General features: G+C 38.5%; 1 protein-coding gene across 1 annotated transcript; it reads left to right on the forward strand.

Annotated features, from left to right (window-relative positions):
• The first annotated feature begins 274 nt into the window (after nucleotides 1-274).
• LOC148032049 (uncharacterized) lies at nucleotides 275-6,464 on the forward strand. The gene is made up of 5 exons (XM_087683876.1): nucleotides 275-3,731; nucleotides 3,816-5,398; nucleotides 5,889-5,999; nucleotides 6,207-6,267; nucleotides 6,352-6,464. The coding sequence occupies exons 1-5, from the start codon at nucleotides 275-277 to the stop codon at nucleotides 6,462-6,464; spliced, it is 5,325 nt and encodes a 1,774-aa protein (XP_087540002.1).
• The last annotated feature ends 13,981 nt before the right edge of the window (nucleotides 6,465-20,445 follow it).

The following is a 20,445-nucleotide window of genomic DNA, read 5'->3' on the forward strand; positions in this document are numbered from 1 at the left end:
TCATTTGGACTTTTGTATGCCCCATGATAATGACATAATATGATCTTTCAATTTATATTCTTCCACATGTAAGATTATATTGTTGCTTATGTGATGTTATAATCTTCAAATTTTATATTGAAATAGTGTTTAGAACAAATTTATCTTGAAGGAAAATCTTTGCTAAAGTCTTCCCTAAAAGATAGGAAGACATTTTAGTACGCAAGGGACATAAAAGTATGCAATTACTAATATCAAAGTACATTTTTCTTTTTATAACAGGTTTTTCTCGGCAATGGTACTTCCAACACATTCTGTGCCTAGAGATCGTGTATTGCGTGCACGTAGAGAAACGCTCAAAATTACTAGACATAAACGTAGGCACGTTGCAAGAGTTAGGACTGAATTACATGTTTGTGACCATGCAAGATATATGTATGAACAACATCATGCAAATGGAAACTATATGGATGCCGGCATCCCAAATCAGCTATATCAAACCAATCAATTTCGCGCTGCATCTTGCTCTGCTGCTCATGATTTGGTATCCTTTGAGGTTCAGATGTCTACCGCAACTCGACAATACAATCCTAATGGTGGCTTGAGTGTGCGTAGGCAAATGCTTAATGTTACGAGAGCTGAACGTATGCACATGGCAATAGTTAGAACAAAATTGCAGCAACTGCATCATGCTACCACAGACAGAGATAGATACAATAGCATCCAAGCTACAAGTGACCAAATGCCAATTGCACCATTATTGCCGTTGAAAGTTCAACCACCTCCTATTCGTCAAGGGGATAATGCAACTATCCACAATATAGATGTTGAGATGTTGGATAACCATGAATTGCTACCCTTCGAAGTGGGGGTACGTAGCACAAGTCCACAAAGAAATGGAAACACAAATAATCCAAATGGTGGATTAAGAAATTGTAGGCAAATGCTTGATGCTACTAGAGCTGAACGTAGACACAGGGCAAGAGCAAGAACACAATTACAACAATTGCGTCGCACTACAACAAATACAATTGATATAAATGCTCAAATGCTTGGTGCACCATTACTGTCCTTAGATGTTCAATTGCCTCGCCTTATTCAAGAAGAGAATGAAGCTATCCATAATGCAGATGCAAATACTGAGATGCTACATGACCAGTATAATATTCAAGCTCCTATGTTTCTACCTCAAAATGGTGGATTTTGTTCAATTCTCCATGACATGCCACCTAATTTGGATATTCATCCATCAGTAACAATTTTGCTCTTCCAAAAACCAGATTTGCATGCAATTGGTACCCTTTGCAAGGTTTGTCACCATTGCATGGCTAAGTTGTGGCACGATGAAACTAAAACAATGCGTACAACTTCGATTGGAAAGCATTGCTGTAGAGAAGGGAAAGTAATTTTGCCACCTCTACAACAACCACCACAACCTCTGTGTAATTTGCTTGATGGCACACATCCACAAAGCAGAGAGTTCAAAAAAAATATACGTGCTTATAATAGCGCATTGGCTTTTGTTTCAATGGGTGCAAAAATTGATGAGCTTTTGCCTCAAAATGGAAATGGTTATACTTTTCGAGTTCATGGATCAATATATCACCGGATGGGTTCCCTATTGCCAAGTGAGGATGGACAACAAATGCCAAAGTTTGCACAACTTTATATTTATGACACCGATCATGAGTTATTGAATCGCATGGGGGTTTTACCTGGGCTTTTGCCAGACTTACTACAAGAGCTTCAACAAATTATGCATGATCACAATGCATACGCACAGGCCTTTATAGCAGTTGGTGCAAGCTTGCAACGCAATCCATCAGTAGAAATAAGAATGCCCATTTTTCAGAATCGATCCACGTCTAGACGATATTCAGTTCCCACTGCAAGTGAGGTTGCTGCGATCATGCCTGGACAAGGTGATGATGATACACTTGATCATCGTAGCATTCAAGTTCGCACACGACAAGGCCATTTGATTTATATTTCTAACTTACACAAGGCATATATGCCACTATTATATGTTCTTCTTTTTCCAAATGGAGAGGATGGATGGCATACTAAAGTTCCATATGCATTTATTGATGCTCATATTAATGCCAATAATCTTGCAAATAAAGATTGTGTCACTCAAATGCAATATTACGCTTTTCGACTTCAGATTCGAGATGATACTAATGCATGTCTTTTAAGGGGTGGTCGCTTGCTACAACAATACATTGTCGATGCTTATTGTAGCATTGAACAATGTAGATTGGCTTGGTGTCGTCATAATCAAGCAACATTGCAAGTTGAAATGTATAGGGGATTGGCTGATATGGTCAATGGTTCAGATGCAGTTGATACTAATATCGCTGGGATTGGTGTGGGCAGGAGAATAGTATTGCCATCTAGCTTTACAGGTGGACCAAGATTCATGTACCAATTATATCAAGATGCTATGGCAATTGTACGTAGCAAAGGTAAACCTGATTTATTTATCACCATGACATGCAATCCTAAGTGGTCTGAAATTACATATGCTTTGTTGCCTGGTCAAACTGCACATGATCAACCAGATTTAACTGCTAGAGTTTTTCATTTGAAACATAAGGACATGATGCAGTCAATAGTGAAAAAAGAGTTGTTTGGTAAAGTTGATAGATATGTGTCCGTCATAGAATTCCAAAAGAGAGGCTTGCCTCATTCACATACGCTCTTGATATTAGAACCACGCTTTAAGCCACTAGAAGCACATCATTATGATAGACTGGTGTGCGCTGAGCTGCCTGATAAGGAAAGGTTTTCGGATTTGTATCAAATTATTACTAAATGTAACATACATGGTCCGTGTGGTGAGTTCAATCCAAAAAGTGCTTGCATGGTGGACGGAAAGTGTATAAAGGATTATCCAAAAAAGTTTATACATACAACTATAGTTGATAAATCTAGTTATCCTTTATACAGACGTCGAGAGGATGGAAAAACTCATAATGCTAATGGTAACCTCTTGGATAACCGATGGATAGTGCCTTACAATCCTTATTTGAGTTCCAAGTATAGTGCTCACATAAATGTTGAGGTTTGCTCGACAATTGCAGCTGTCAAATATTTGTATAAATATGTATATAAGGGCCATGATCGAGCAACCATTCGGTTTACAAGTACGCGTGGTTCTGGATCCAATGATATTGCCGCAGAAAATATTGATGCACAAAATATTGATGAGATTGAGAGGTACTTAGATGCACGATATATTTCAGCTTCTGAAGCATGTTGGCGAATATTTGAATTCAAACTTCATGATGAGAAACCCGATATTCAACGATTGCAAATACATTTACCTGGAGAGAATACTGTTTCCTTTCGTGACTCTGATAACATACGTGATGTGGTGCAAAATGAAAATTCTCAAAAAACAACTCTCACAGAATGGTTTACATGCAATCATTTGCACCCTGATGCTAACACAGTTCTCTATCAAGACTTTCCAATGTTTTGGGTTTGGAATGCACGCAAAAAAATGTGGACAAAGAGAAAGCAAGGAAACACATGTGGTCGAATATACTTTGTTTCACCTACGTGTGGAGAAAAATACTATTTGCGGTTACTACTCACTGTATGCAAGGGGTGCACATCCTTTGAGGCATTGCGTACGGTTGATAATGTGGTATATTCAACTTTTAAGGAGGCTTGCATTGCAAAAGGAATGTTGGAAACAGATGATGAATGGCAAATGTGTTTGCGTGAAGCTGCATCGATGCAAACCGGTGCTCAATTAAGAAATTTGTTTGCATCCATCTTGGTATTTTGTTTGCCTGCCTGACCTGGGGCTCTATGGGAAGAGTTCTTAGGTCTGCTGACAGAGGATATAAAACATCGACTCTCCTTGCAAAATAGGCGAAATGTCGATATGCAAGATGAGGCCAATAATCATGCATTGATGCATATTCAAAAACTTTTAGATCAACATGGTCGCAAATTGACAGAGTATCATGGATTGCCTGAGGTGACAATGCAAGAGTATACAAATCCTTTGATCCTTGATGAACAACTATATGATAAAGTAGAACAAGAGAATACATTCTTAACAATGCAATCTTTGTTGAATGATGGACAAAGAAATTGTTTTATGGCAATAATGAATGCTATTGATAGTGGTTTGGGTAAACCATTTTTCTTAGATGGCCGAGGCGGTTCCGAAAAAACATTCCTATACAAATGTTTGCTTGCAAAGCTTCGCAGTCAAGGTCGCATTGCAATAGCTACAGCATCCTCTGGTGTTGCTGCATTGCTTTTGCCACATGGTCGTACTGCCCATTCAAAGTTCAAAATTCCATTACAGGTAGATAATAATTCTACATGTAATATACCTGTTCAAAGACATCTTGCAGCACTGTTAAAAGAGGCAAGTCTTATTTTGTGGGATGAAGCTCCTATGTTGCATCGTAATACCTTTGAGGCACTGGACATAACTTTAAAGGATATAATGCAGTGTGATATGCCATTTGGTGGTAAAGTTATTCTACTAGGTGGAGATTTTAGGCAAATATTGCCTGTTGTACCAAAGGGTACTCGTGAGGATATTGTCGGTGCTGCTATATGTTGTTCCAATTTGTGGCAATATTTCAATGTTTTGAAACTTACACAGAATATGCGGGTCGCATCAGATGAGGGTCAGTTTGTTGCATGGTTGCAAGACATTGGAGATGGAAAAGATTTGACACATACTAATAATATATTGCAAATTCCACCTGCATTGTTGTTGAAGGGAGGATCTATGAAAGACTTGATAAATTTTGTCTATTGTGAAATGAATTGTGTAATTGATTACAAAACATTCTTTAGTGGACGTGCCATTCTTGCACCTCGAAACAATGATGTGGAAATGATAAACAATCATGCATTGCAGCTGATGCCAGGAGAGGTTAAACAATACTACAGTGCTGATTCTCTGGATAGAACCGAGGAGAACTCATTCCTCTATTCTGTGGAATATCTAAATTCCCTTGACCTCGGTGGAGGTATTCCTCCTCATATCTTGCTACTCAAAGTAAATGCTCCAATAATATTGCTCAGGAACTTGAATCCTTCTAAAGGTTTATGCAATGGTACTAGGCTGGTATGCAAGGCTTTCAATAACAAGGTCATTGATGCAGAGATAATTATGGGGACCAATATTGGTGACAGAGTTTTTATCCCGAGGATAACTTTCATCCCAACTACACTGGAACTTCCTTTCTCAATGAAACGCTTGCAATTCCCAGTCCGATTGGCATTTGCAATGACAATCAACAAATCTCAAGGCCAAACGTTATCATGTTTGGGAATATATCTAAAAACCCCAGTCTTTACTCATGGTCAACTCTATGTTGCTTTCTCCAGAGTAAAGTCTCCGGATAGATTGAAAGTCTTGATTAATGAGAAAGAGGACATGGTAAATGGTACAATCAATATTGTATATAATGAAGTTTTACAGAAAGTATTGTAACCTCTATTTTTTCAAAAGTGTAATGTTTGTTCTCTCATATTATATTTGCATAATGTTTTTATTTTAATACAATCAAAGCCTTTTTTTCTTCTTTGTTCACATATCTATAAAATGTAGTGTTGTACTTTCTTATGCTCTTTTTCAGTAGTGAGTTCTTCGTCGATGAAAAGCAAGTTTGACTTATTTTCTCTGGTTTAATACTTTAATGTTTTAATCATATCCCTCATGTATGGATAGATATTCATGATTTTATGTGAAGTTAGACGTATGTTTGTTTTACTATATGAGAACATTGTGTTTAAATTATTTCTACCATAAAAGTTATTTGATCTTTCTATCATATTATATTTGCATTAAATTTTTGGTGCAATATCATCAAATTTTATTTATTACTTTTTAATCATATATTTTTATGTTTTCTAATTTTTATTGATAGATGGCCCAAACAGTATTTGAATATTATCGTGCTTCTCCTTATCAAATGAGACTTCAAGAAGCATTGCGAACTATTGCTACGGATGCTATTATCCTGAGAACTTTGGCTAGGGTAATCGAAAGATTACCCAATGATGGATTTACTAATGGAAACACTCCTTTATATATAGAAATTCTATATTTTGGATGGATCCAATGCTACTATGTTAGACAAACAGATGTTGAGTACTTCATGTCTCGGTCCCATACTAGACACATACCGAATGACTGGAGTAAATGGGAGTTTAAAGATTTATCATGTTTTGTAACTTTACATCAGTTTCATCCAAATTCCGCCGACTGCTCTACTAATGTGAGAGCTAATCATATCACGTCCCCAGGTAATACTTACCATTTTTATTAATTAATGTTTTGCTTTATAAATTTAATATTCTTATTTCTAAAGTTTTTTTTTTCGTTTTTAGATGTTGCAGCACAATCTGGGGCGGGGCGTGTCACAGCTTCGCCCACACATATTCACTGTGCTAGATCCACGGTTGACAATTCATCTAAGAAGAGAAAGCTTTCTTTTCAATAGTTGATTTTCTACAATACAACTATCTTTTTGAAAACATTTTATACTTTCTTTTCCATTTACCTGTTGTCATAGTTGGAATTCTTTCAGTGATATTTAAAAATCACTTTTGCTTCAGTTATGTTTTTCAATTATTATGGTTGAGATAATCAATGTTATTGTGTTGAATTATTAGATTTTTAAATAAAGTTTAAAACTTGCAAGACTACTTGATTCATTTCTAAGTGGAAGAATATGTGAACAAATTAAAACATTTGTGCTTCACATCCCGGCGCGAAGCGCCGGACTGAGTCTAGGCGCGGAGCGCCTAGTTAGCCTCTATTGCATGGTTGCGGTCGCTTCGTTCGAGCTTCATCTGGTACTCCAAAAACTATGTCGATATGGTGCGAATATGGCATAGGGAAAAAGTACTCTGATATGGCATGAAAACATCATAGGGACAAAGTGCTCCAGCTTCTCCTCACAATTATCGACTAGCCTCTTGCAAGCTTGATGTTGCGTCCTCGATTTTCTCCAATACGGCATGAGTGCAGTAAAACGTATTCATCATCTTAGTGTGCCTCCACCATATCTACTAGCCTCCCCACACTACCAAGGATTTGTGTTCTCGAGTCTATACTTGCCAATATGACGTGAGTGGGGTAACATATATTTCTTGTCTTGATTCTCCTCACTTCGTATTTGCTAGCCTCTCATAAGTACTAATTAAGGATCTATGTTCTCCATTTTGCACCCACTAATACAATAATTGTCACTCATTCTTCTCATGTATCTCTATGGGACCCTACCTTGGGCACATGTCACTTAAAGGAATGAAAATTTTGACGTATTTGCAATATCTTCCACTCCTCAACTATTCTTGTTTTGATTCTTATGATCATTACTTATATCAAAGGTTGATGCATAATACTTATAAGATTGCACATGCATGGGTGAGCTATTTACTCTTGTTCATTTTAATGTTTGTGGTTCCATAGCCTATTAGTCTTTGGGTGTTGCTAAGTATTTTGTTATGTTCATTGATGATTTTTTACATAAGTTTGTGCATGTTCCATGAAGAAAAAATCAAATGTTTTAGCTCCTTTTCAACTCTTTGTTGCTTTGGTTGAGAACCAATCTAGGCATAGGCTAAAATGGCAAAGATAAACTAATGAACCACACATTCAAGAATTTGAAATTTTTTATAAAGTTTGGGAATTCCTAATGTGATTAATATTTGGACACATAGTTAAATCTTATCCCCTTGAAGATGAAAAATTTCCAATACTATATAAACAATCCCCCATGTTCCACTCTCAAATATGGGATTAAGATTTAGCCACTTGGTCAAATCTTTACTTCTTATTTGAAAGTGATGGGAGATTCCCAAATTCTCTAATATGGTATTATTAATGGAGGTTGAGTATGTATCTTGTGCTTTTGAGTACTTCTATGAGATGATCAAAGTGATGGTTGATCGCTCCTTACACCACATTCTAGAATGGTGTTGCAGAGCACATGAATAGGGCTATTCAAGAGAGGGTTTGTAGTATGCTCAATCATGTAGGCTTACCCATATATTTTGGGCTAAGACAGTTACTATTGCAGTTTATTTAATTAATAGATTTCTATGCATTGCTCTTGGTGGTAGAGTTGTAGATGAGGTGTGATCTAGTAAATGTTGAGATGTCAAGCTCAACATGAGCTAACACTTACCTACCTAGATGATCATTTTTGCATTTATATAATCTACCAATCTACCAAGAATAAAGGGAGAATACAACATATATAATCTACCAAGAATAAAGGGAGAATACAACATATATAATCTATAAGTAGATTATATATGTTGTATTCTCCCTTTATTCTTGGTAGATTATTATAGTAGAGAAGAAGAAGAAGAAAGACCGGGGTTTTAGTTTCCTATCTTGTGTGTATTCCTATCTTATGTGCATTCTCTATGTGTTGTGTATCTTGCAAGAGCTGAACCACCCCCTCCTTTTCCCCATGTTTGCATGTTAGCTAAGGATCTCTAAGTCTTAAGCACAAGAGTCTACAAGGAAGTTTAAGGGTTTAATTAGATCGTCATCAATAAGCTCGACAAGCATAACTTCCATGTGTGGAAGTTTAGATTGAACGATTTTCTTATGGGCAAAGTTTATTAGGAAAACATTGAAGGAGATAATGTTGCGGCTTTAGAGTTATCAGAGGAAAATGCCATGCCTAAGCAGGCCAAGACATTTAAGGAATGAAACCACAATACTGCAAAAGTTATGTATTAGCTTTACATTAGTATTTTAGACAATATGATTGGCCATATAAAGGATGCAGATAGCCTTGTGTAAGCATGGAATATCATGATTAAGTTGTTTGGTACATGTATCAATGCTAAAAAGTTGCAATTGAAGTTTTAAGTTGAAAATTTCAAGCATGGAAGCTTGTTTATCAATGATTATGCATTGAAGATTAAGAGCATTGTTGAAGCTCTTGGATCTATTAAAGTGCATGTTGATGATGATGACGATATAGTGGCAACATGTTTGGATGGTTTGGGAAATGAGTACAAGCAGTTGCAAACCTCCATCAACATAAATGATACCATTCTTGGTTTTACAGATCTAATATCTATATTAATATTGGAAGAGAAAAACTTGAGACTTACTATATCCTCGTCACCAAGCAATAACAGTTCAGAAAAGGCTCAAGAACATGTGCTCTACTCTAATGCAAGTAGAGGTAGAGGTTGTGGTGGTGGTGGTGGAGGCACCATGGTGGTTCTCATTATGGACAAAATCAAGGGCAAGCTCATGATTTAGAGGAGCACATATAGATGGTAGAGGCTACTCTCAAGGCATTGAGAGTAATAGGAGGTGTGGCAGACAAATTGCAAGTTATGATAACACAAAATGATGTGATTGTGGTAAAAAAGGTCATATTGTATATGATTGTCTAGAAAAGAGAAGAGGTGGAAATAATATAAATGGGAGGACAACATAACAATTATGCATCTACCAATAATCAGCTTGATTAATGAGAAGTTGTTTGTTACGAATCACATCAATCATGAATGCAATGAATGTGGATGCATCAACAAAATGGATAAATGATGATGTATTGTATGTGGATTTAAGTGCCTCCAAACATATGATGTATCATGGAGAATGGTTTAGAGACATGAAAAATCCTAAAATACCTAGTTTTGTGGATACAGTATATGCTATTTCTCATCTTGGGAGTATTCCATTGTCTACACATGATGGAAAAATTAAGTGTTTTTTGATGTGTTGCATGTGCCTAACATCATAAAGAACTTAGGTTTCTATATGGTTGAGCATGGATTACAAGTGAAGTTCAATAAGAATGGATGCTTTGTAGAAGATTTCAGAAATGGCTACAAATTGGTTGCAAAAGGCAAGCATGTGGTAAGGATGTCCAATATGGATGTAAGTGTCCTTGAGATGGTGGCTGCTATGTTTGTAGAAGGTCCAAGATTTGTAGCTGATATTAACATTTGGCATGTGGTAAGGATGTCCATTGTGGATGTAAATGTCCTTTGAGATGGAGGCCATTATGTTTGTAGAAGGTGTAGGAGTTGTGGCTAATATAAACATTTGGCATAATCCTATTGGGCATGTAAATGTGTAGCAATTAAAGAATATGCAATCACATGAAATTGTGATGGGCTTACTTAAGTTCAAAGTGGCTTATATGTAGAAAATATGTGAAGTATGTCAATTTGAAAAACACACAAGCATGCATTTCCTCATGATAGACATGCAAGCAAGAATTTACTTAATGTTGTATATTCAGATGTGTGGGTCCTACAAAATTGCATTAATGGTATACCCACAAGTTGCATGGGATCGTTAGAGGGGGCGTTCACTAAAACCATAAGGAAAAATGCATAGATTTTTTTTTTTTGAAGTCACATGATTGGATTGGCACAAAACTCTATAGGTAAAGGATTTTCAATTACATATACAAGTTAAAAAATTTTATTTCTTATAACAAACTAATCATACACATATGATGTTAGTAGTTTATACTTCTACCACCATCATTTGCTTATGTAATGTTTATATTATTTTCTATACAAGCAAATCATAAAAAAATTTGTGGTTGACATGTATTCATTCATCCTATGAGTTTAGGGAGGTCCCTCACAAAAGTGATTACAATTAAGTTTATTTAGATATATAAGGTACAATTAGTGTGGTCAATGAAGGCTAATTGGACAAAGCACCAAGACTAGTTACTATAGTAAATGTAATGTTAAGTATGAAACCATACAAAGTGAGGCAAAAAATTCAATTTTAAAAAAAACTCAAATTGTGGTTCTTGTACTTGAGTCATTATAGAACAAGAAGAAACATATGATGAAAAACTAATCATTATTCAAAGAAAATATGCATAAAATAAATTAGTGTGTATCATCATTGGATGAGATAAAGAGCAAGATATCAAGAGTTTGGTACAAATAGTGCATGGAAAGCTTATTTCACATGGGCTAAAAGTACCAAAGGTTAGAGTATTAGATATCTAAGTAACATAATGTGCATCATACTACAAGACACATTGTGAGATCTCATCATCTTCAAGATGCAAACATTGCAAACCCAAAGGTTAGAGTATTAGATATCCAAGTAACATAATGTGCATCATACTACAAGACACATTGTGAGATCAAATCATCTTTGTTGGGGGTAAAGGAGCCTTTGCCTAGCCGCTCGTGTATTACTACACTGACAGTACCCACCACTAAGTATTGCAGGTGGCGGGTGCCCATCACCATCACTTTATTCTTTATTCTTTTAGTGACAGTTTGAATAAAGGAAGGCCCGGTCACACATTGTGACTGTTGGAGTTCCCATTTGTGTCTCTCTCTCTTCTTGCTCTTGCTCTCCACCATAGTTCACTTCTCACTTCCAAGCAAGCTTCAATCATAGCTCTCTCTCTCTCTTCTTGCTCTTGCTCTCCACCATAGCTCACTTCTCACTTCCAAGCAAGCTTCAATCCTTCTCACCTTTCAACTGGTATCAGAGCAAGGCTTCTTGACTTCCCGAGCTTGGTTTGTGGCATTCTTAGCTTCCATTCAAATACCTACATCATTGGGTCTCCTTCCCGACAGCCATAGCCGACCTTCCCAAGCTCCCATCACTCCCCGGCTTCTCGAGCACTTTCGTAATCACTCAGGGCATTGCTACAAAGGTATTAAAGTGTTCTTTCAGTGCTTTTATTCAATTCTCACGTTGCAGTCAATTAGAGTAGCCATAAATCAAACCCTTGGAGCTTGTATCTTTCTCCCTCTTGCATTTGGGCACTTGAGGCTTGTTGTGTGCCTCCCTGGGCACCTCTTGGAGCCTCTAACAATTACCATTGAGGCCACATGGATGCACAGTAGAAAAAGCATACATCAACGAATTTGCGCCATTTTTTTGGCTGATCTGGACAACATACCACTGCAGCATACCTACTCCTCAATGATGACTATGTCATGCTTCTTCGGGCTTAGCAATGCACTTGGCAATGGTCTCTAACATGTGTTGAAGCCTCCTTGATCATTGGCATAAGATTTGGGTCTGATCTGTACATTCCCAAGACTGTTTACAACAGTCGCACAGTCATGTTATGCAGAAGTAACATTGGCATCTAATGCTATGCTTGTTTGGGCACTTCTACTTAACCGGTTTGGTACCTATTGATGCCCGATTGTTTGGGGGATGCAAGGCACATGTTATGCCATCATTTTGGACTGATTTTCTTGCTGAAAATACTCAGTTTTGAATAGTAAACCAGTGGTGTACAATAGCAGGCTGAAGTCTATTACTTCATATTTGGTTATGCCTATTGGTTTCGGGCCATGTCTTTGGGATATGCAATGAAGTATTGACCTTTGGAGTACGACATCAAGCTTGTCTTTGGTTCCGGATCTTTATTTGAGCTTGAGCTCAGCTTTGGAATGTTTTTGATGCTCCGTCTTGGATGTACATATGGCATGTATGTTATCTATGTCTGACCGGTCTTGACATGCTTGGCCTATGCCACTACTACATGCTAGTTACATTGTTTGGAGCCGATTGCTACTAGTGCCTTGTCTTGGCTTGCATTTGGATTCCCGAAACTTACTTGGGATATTTTTTGGCTTGCTAGAGTTGTATTTGGGATAAGTTGATGTCTATGGATGCTCTAATTGGAGGCTACAGAGCCTATATGCTCATGATGTCTTATTGATGGCTCGTCTTGGATCTTTTGTCACTAGTGCTCTCATATGTCTTTCTTGAGCTTCTTGGCTTGATCCATATGGCTTTTGTATCAGTGGGAGCATCATTAGATGCTTGATAGACATTGAGCCTGTGGTTTATGCTATTGAGCTTTGAGTCTTCTGAGATTGGGATCTTCTTCAATTGGATGTTGCATGGTTGATATGCCATGGTTCGCATACATGTACTTGGGCTAATTTGGGCTTTGCACTCCCTGAGCATACACCTCTTTGTGCCAAGGCTTGCTAGTGTTGTGTACACTTTGCCCTATTACACAGGGAATGTGTCGGCTTATTGATGGATTCGTTTGACATGCTTGGGTGTTTGCTAGATGTCCGTTCATATGTTGATTTATGCCCGCTTGATATTGGTTATGCTTTGACAATCAGTGGTTGACTTGGTGCATTGATTTTGCCTACAATTTGCTCTCATTGTACCTGGCTATAATTTATTACAGCAAGCACTTATGCATGGACTGATGTGGAAGTTTCATGTTGAATCATCCGGATTTTATGTACTTTTGATGGTACTTGGTGGGCAGCATCATTAGCTATCAGTTTGTGGTCATTTTGCCTTGGTTTTGGTGGTATTTTGGTTGTTTACAGCAGCAAACAACAAGCACTTTTGAACTGTCTGCACTGTTTTGGACTGCATTATGGGTTCTTCTTCCACTCACAGTGCTATCTTCAACATCATTAAGATTGATGGTATGAATTATGCCTATTGGAAGAGCCAAGTTTGGCAAGTATTGGTGCAGAAATCACAGATAAAGCCACTAAGGATGCAGGTGAGTAGCCTGAAACTATGACTGATGACGAATGGGATGAGCTTGATGAGTTATGCAAGTCCACCCTCGTCTTGTCTCTCATTGAACATGTGCATTACAACATGGTTAAGGAAGCATTGAGTGCTTGGAAGCTTTGGGATAAAATTAAGAACCTCTATGATAAGAAAAGTCCAGCAAGTCAAATGTATTGGGTTGAAGCAGCTTATGGACCTACGCATGAAGGAGAATATAACAATGTCTGCTCATTTGAGCCAGTTCCATGCTATTCTCCAGAACTTGACTTCGTAGGGTATTACCTTTAATGATGAGGTTACTCCATTGTTTTTGCTTGGGACTCTAAGTGAGTCATGGGATGTATTCTGCACTGCCTTATATGCTCCTGCTACTATTTTGAACTTGCCTGATGTAGAGAGTGCTCTTCTACAGGAAGAGATCAACTGTAAGAACTTGGATGCATCTCATGTGTCACATGCTTTGACTGTTAGAGGCAGAGATGGTAATGGCAAGAATGACTATGGGAACGGCCATGGTAGAGACTCGCAGAAGTCTAGGTCTAAGTCACATGGTAAGTCATGTAGCAAGTCTTGTGGGAGAAATGCTAATGTGACATGTCATCATTGCGGGAAGAAGGGTCATATACGCCCACAATGTCATGAGTTGCACAATGAGAAGTGCAAAAAGAAGGGAAAAGACAAAGTACATGAGAAGTCCTTTGATCCCAGCATTATGCCTGCGAAATCTAGTGTGAAAATCAAGGAGATAAATGTCATGCATATTGATGACTCCGATGGGGAGAACATACTTGTAGCTAGTTCTTGTGATGTTACGTCATCGTTGACTGATGTTCACTCTATGTATACGCAGTGCTGGCTTTTGGATTCTGGTGCTTCATTTCATGTTACACCATGCCATGAATGGTTCCCCTCCTACCGCACTGTCTCTGTTTCAGTTCGCTTGGGTGATAATAGGTCACTTGCTATTGTTGGCATTGGGGATGTACGGCTGCATTTCTCTACTGGCATTACTTTTCTGTTACAGGATGTACGTCATGTACATGTGCTTACACGCAGTCTTATGCCTGCAGGGCAGCTTGATGATGCTGGGTTTCATGTTTCATTTGGGGATTCTGCCCGGAAGATCACCCATGGGAGACTTGTGCTTGCCAGAGATGCCAAAGCTGGCAGCCTCTATCCTCTTGTAGTTGATGGGTCCTCTATTGACCATGTTTTGTCAGTGGGTTCCATCCTGCATGTATCTCTTTGGCATGCCCATTTGGGCCATATGTCCTTGAAGGGAATGAAAATGCTTTCTGGTTTGCAGTACTTACCACCCCTTGACTACGCATGTTTTGATTCACGTGAGCATTGTCTTTATGGCAGACAGACTAGGAATACACATAAGAAGTTTGGTAGGACACGCATGACTGAGCCCGTGGCATTGGTACATTCGGATGTCTGTGGGCCCATTCCTTGTCAGTCTATGGGTGGTGCAAAGTATTTTGTGACATTCATTGACGATTTTTCGCGTAAAGTCTAGGATTACACCATTAAGCTTAAGTCAGATGTCTTGGCTTTATTTCAAAGATAGATTGCATTTGTTGAAAACCAGATTGGGCATAGGTTGAAGTGCCTTAGGAGTGGCAATGGGGAAGAATATGTGTCACATGCTTTTGAGCAACTATCCCAGAATGGTTTGGCTGAGTGGATGAATAGAACCATCCAAGAGCGTGTACGTAGTATGCTTAGCCATGAAAACTTACCATAGAGCTTTTGGACTAAGGCAGTCAGTACAGCTATGCATGTCATAAATAGATCACCTTCTAGTGGTTTGGATTTCCAGGTTTGTAGAGGAGGTATGGATTGGGAAACCTCCGTCTTATGCGCATTTACATGTCTTTGGATGTGAGGCATTCTACCATGTGCCCAAAGACAATCATACTAAGTTGGCTCCTAAAAGTGTCAAATGCATTTTCCTTAGCTATGGGGATGCAGGCAAGATGGGTTACCGCCTCTAAGATCTGCAAGCATGGAAAGTCATCCACAACCATGATGTAGTCTTCCATGAAGACAAGATGCATAGGCAGCCTGAGAAGGTGGTAGAGATATGCAAGGTTATATTCCAAGAGGAGCCATGTGCTCTTGCATAGCCAGCTGGATAGCCTGTGTAGCAGCAATTGGTATACATAGCCAGGGTGTTGGACTGTTGTCGTAGAGCTTGACGTGAGATGATCTACTAGAGATAGACGTCCACTTGATAGATTTGAGCCCTCAATGCATTATGTCTTGGTTACAGATGCAGGAGAGCCTCTCACCTATGATGAGGCTATGTGTAGGGGTGACAGTCACTCCTGGGAGAGAGCTATGCAGTCTGAGATAGATTCCTTGCACAAGAATATGACTTGGGATCTGGTTGCATTGCCTCAAGGCAAGAAGACATTGCCATGAAAATGGGTGTACGAGCTGAAAAGTACACCTGGAAAACCCAAGCTGACTTATAAGGCAAGACTTGTCGCTAAGGGTTTTAAACAGGAGCATGGAGTTGACTTTGATGAAGTCTTTTCTCCTGTGGTCAAGATGACCACCCTACACTTGGTTTTGGCCTTAGTCGTGCAGCTTGACTTGGACATGCATCATATGGATGTCAAGACTACATTCTTGCATGGGGATTTGCATGATGAGATATACATGGAGCAGCCTAAGGGCTTTGCAGAACCTAGCAGGGAGCACCTAGTGTGCAAATTGAAGAAAAGTCTTTATGACTTGAAGCAGGCACCTAGGGAGTAGTATCATAAGTTTGATGCCTTTATGAAGTCACAGGGCTACAGCAGGAGTGCTATGGATCCGTGTCTTTACACGAAGAAGACCCGTGATGGCTCCTTGCTTATTTTGGTACTTTATGCAGATGATATGCTAATAACAGGGAAAGCTCATGATGAGTTGGATGCTCTTAAATCTCAGCTGAAGAAGAGCTTTGAGATGAAGTATTTGGGATAGGCCTCTCACATTCTTGATATGCACATTAAGAGCGATAGGCATCAGGGACTACTCTACCTCTCCCAGAGGGAGTAGATTCATAAAGTCCTTGAGCGTTTCCGCATGCAAGACGTAAAGCCTATTGGCTGTACATTATATTCTTATGTGAAGGTTTCACTGGCCGATTGTTCGCAGATGGATGAGTAGAGAGCCAACATCGCCACGATCTCTTATGCATAAGCCGTGGATAGTTTGATGTATGCCATGATAGCCACTCGTCCAGATATTGCCTTTGCAGTTGGTGTTGTAGCATGCTATATGGCTACACCTAGCAAAAAGCATTGGGATGCCATAAAGGGTATCATGAGATACCTGAAGGGCACAATAGATATGTGTATTTGTTATGTTAGCCAGGATATAGGAGTTGTGGGCTACACAAACTCTAATTATGCAAGACATGCAGATAGAGGAAATCCACTTCCGGCTATGTCTTCACCTATGCTAAAGGTGATGTTTCTTGGATGTCCAAGGTTCAGAAGTGTACGCCTCTCTGACCTAAGGCCAAGTATGTTGCAGTCACTTAGGCTTGCAAGGAGGCCATATGGTTGGGCCGTTTGGTTCATGACCTTGGGATTTATACTATACCTACGTTGCATTCGGATTCTATGAGTGCTATTTAGCTAGCAAAGAATCCGGTTTTCCATGTGAAGATGAAACACATTGAGGTGAGATATCACATCATATGTGGGGTCGTGGAGGACAAATCTGTTGAAAATGAAAATCGTGCAAATCTGCTCAGAAAAGCCTCACTACTGAGCACTTTGCCTTCCTCACGAGATTGATGGGCGTTGGATGAGATGACATTTTTTCTCATCCTATTGTACATGTGTACATTGTACCATCTTTTCTTTTTCTTTTTACTCCTCATTGGGGTAGATTCGCCTTTAAGTGGGAGGTTGTTGGGGGTAAAGGTGCCTCTGCCTAGCCGCCCGTGTATTACTACACTGACAGTACTTGCCACTACACAGTACAAGTGGCGGGCACTCGTCACCATCACTTTATTCTTTATTCTTTTAGTGTTAGTTTGAATAAAGGAAGGCTTGGTCACACACTGTGACTGTTGGAGTTCCCATTTGTGTCTCTCTCTCTTCTTGCTCTTGCTCTCCGCCATAGCTCACTTCCAAGCAAGCTTGGATCCTTCTCACCTTTCAATCTTCAGGAGGCAAGCATTGCAAACCCAACCATATTAAAATGATATAAGGTGCCTCCTTTTTTTCAAAAATCTATTGCACGCTTTTTACTTGATTTTTGAGGTAGGATTTTTACATAATAAGTTGGCTCCTCTGAAAAATCTATCACATGTACTTAAAACATCAATATAGATTATGATTGGTAAACAACTCTATAATTTCTAAATTTAATATTTTACTTTTAGTTAGTATTTAATTTAATTTATTTTAAAAACAAAATAATTGTATGCACTTAGAATACTAGTCTATATTATGGTTGATAAACTATTTTATGATTTCTAAATTAAATATAAACCTTTCAAACAAGATTCAAGTTTACTTTTCTTCAAAACAAAACAATTATTTTACCCTATGTAATCTAACATGCCATAGACTCTCCTAATAGGAAAATAAAGAGATTTGAAAGGCACTTGAGACATTTGTACAAAGAAACTCTTGATCTCCCAAGCTCTTGATTCACCAAACCAAGTTGTCCACACATATAGGAGACAAAGAGAGATATCCATGTTGACCTTTTGAGCTTGCAAACCTATCTCAACAAGCACATACAAGTCAATTGAGAGAGAGAGAGAGAGAGAGAGAGAGAGAGAGAGAGAGAGAGAGAGAGAGAGAGAGAGAGAGAGAGAGAGAGAGAGAGAGAGAGAGAGAGAGAGAGAGAGAGAGAGAGAGAGAGAGAGAGAGAGAGAGAGAGAGAGAGAGAGAGAGGGGGGTGAGATGTGCAAGAAAGAGCAGAATAAATGCAATGTTTGTCTCAATATATTTCTTTTGTTGAAAGTGCCACATAAACGACATTGTCATGTAAGTGAGACATTGATCTATCTTAATTAAAATTCTTCAATTCAATATTTTGAAGTGCTTAAGTAATGCTCAATACATATAAGCAACATACCATAATGACACAAGCAATGATGCAAAACATGTTGCTTATTTGATGAAACCTACAATCATTATACACCCTCTTAGTAGTGGCTTTATTTTCTCCTCCTCCCAATCCTCTTACAACATGTACTATGGTTTTGGAGAGTTCTCCTTAACTGTACATGTAGCATTGTTCCACCAATGCTTTAAGACATCTACCATGTGTTTCTAAATCCATGTGTAGGGAACCTCCTCATGCTTCCACAGTACAAGTAGCTCTTTATCTCCTCAAAAATCGTCTCACTCTTCTCTTTGGTGAGGCAAGGGTATATGGCCATGAAGTTGTTTTGAAAGACACTATCAAAGAGCTCCCTAACAATGGCCTCCCCTACTTCATTCATGCTGACATTGCCGTTTTCCACTATGTAGCCTCTTGATTGGGGCTTGTTGGATGCTCGGGGAATTCACTACATATATACCCTCTATATAATGTGTGTTCAATGCTTATTTATAAGTTTCCTTATTGTTGAATTTTTCCTTAATAAATCTTAACCCTTTTCTATTCAATTTGTAAGTAACCCCTTTCTATGGGACCCTTTTGTATCTGTAAAAAATGTATACAAATGGCATTTTAAAAATCCCTTATGTTGAACCCACGTGGTACATACATATATTTATGATAGAAATCCCTAGGGTAGGATGATGGAGATTCAACAACTAGATTGGGAGTGTGGAGTTGCCTCCATGCTCTAAAGAGTAGGACTCACTTTTAGAGGGATTGTGATACCCATGGCACTAGTTCTACAACATCACCATGACCACCAATGAAGCCTTGTCTCTGATATGCTGATTGGAAGAGTGACATAAGGGAGGTATTCTCATGGGTGTTTTCATGGGTGCTCATTTTTTTGGCTAGTGACTTGTAAAGCTATTTTGGATATGCCTACATTGCCCCACATTTTCCCCACCATGTATACATGTTCATAACTCATCTATGATATGAAAACCTTGAAATTGTCCAAGGGAGATGTGTGTGATCATTGGAATGATAGGTTGGGTGTGGGATCAGTGGTGGAGGGTCGAGGTGTACCTTTTGGTATGCCATCCTCCATGGTCTACACATCCACACAAATATGCATGTGACTATAAATGTATGTATATTGTAGGTGGGAAAGGATTGTGACGTCGCAAATTTTGGTTGAGAGGCTTGCAAATATGACCAACAAACCCTAAAATCAACATGCCATCATGTCTCCATACATGCATGCAAGCACATCCATATCCCTCTAACACATGTGCCCATATCCTACATAGACAAACATGCAAGAGAAGGATAGATGTACCTATGCATGTGCCCTAATGGGACGTGCATTGTCATGCATGCATAGAGGAGGTGGGAGTACATAGAGAAAAAGTGAGGAAAGTGAGTCGATCTTTGGATCATTTTTTCTGATGGAATTGAAAGAACCAACAAAAAAGACATTGATAATAACATTTAAAAAATATGGAAAAAAGTGTCAGAGACATCAATTTCAAATTCCAAATTTTGAAGTCTCTATTGACCTTTTACCTTTTTTTTTTGTAGGTGTTCTTAAGAAGTTTTTCTTTAGCTATTGTGAAACTTATTTTGATGTTGAGCTGAAATGTCGAAAGATGCCATTGAAATCCAACTATTCAATAGTAGTGTTTAGACATGAATATAGATGCGCACATAGACATGCCCATAACTGATTTTCTAGTTCACAAAGCGCATCTATTTTCCCACTCAACTCCCTATTCCTTATAATGATTGTTATAACTTTACTATTATCTTTTCTAAAGCCCAAAGGTGTTGATATTGGCCATAACCTTGTTTTATTTTTTAGCAAGAAGGCCAAA

This window comes from Lygodium microphyllum, chromosome 8, assembly GCF_053477565.2.
Source record: "Lygodium microphyllum isolate KBCC chromosome 8, Lygodium_microphyllum_v1.1.10, whole genome shotgun sequence".
Classification (NCBI taxonomy): domain Eukaryota; kingdom Viridiplantae; phylum Streptophyta; class Polypodiopsida; order Schizaeales; family Lygodiaceae; genus Lygodium; species Lygodium microphyllum.

Bases quoted from the DNA above. Each gene is read 5' to 3' on its own strand.
- LOC148032049 (XM_087683876.1), top strand. From the start codon at position 275: ATGGTACTTCCAACACATTCTGTGCCTAGAGATCGTGTATTGCGTGCA. The intron at 5,399-5,888 runs GTAAATGGTACA...TTTTATTGATAG, and splicing joins TTAATGAGAAAGAGGACATG to ATGGCCCAAACAGTATTTGA. The intron at 6,000-6,206 runs GTAATCGAAAGA...ACTTTACATCAG, and splicing joins TCCTGAGAACTTTGGCTAGG to TTTCATCCAAATTCCGCCGA.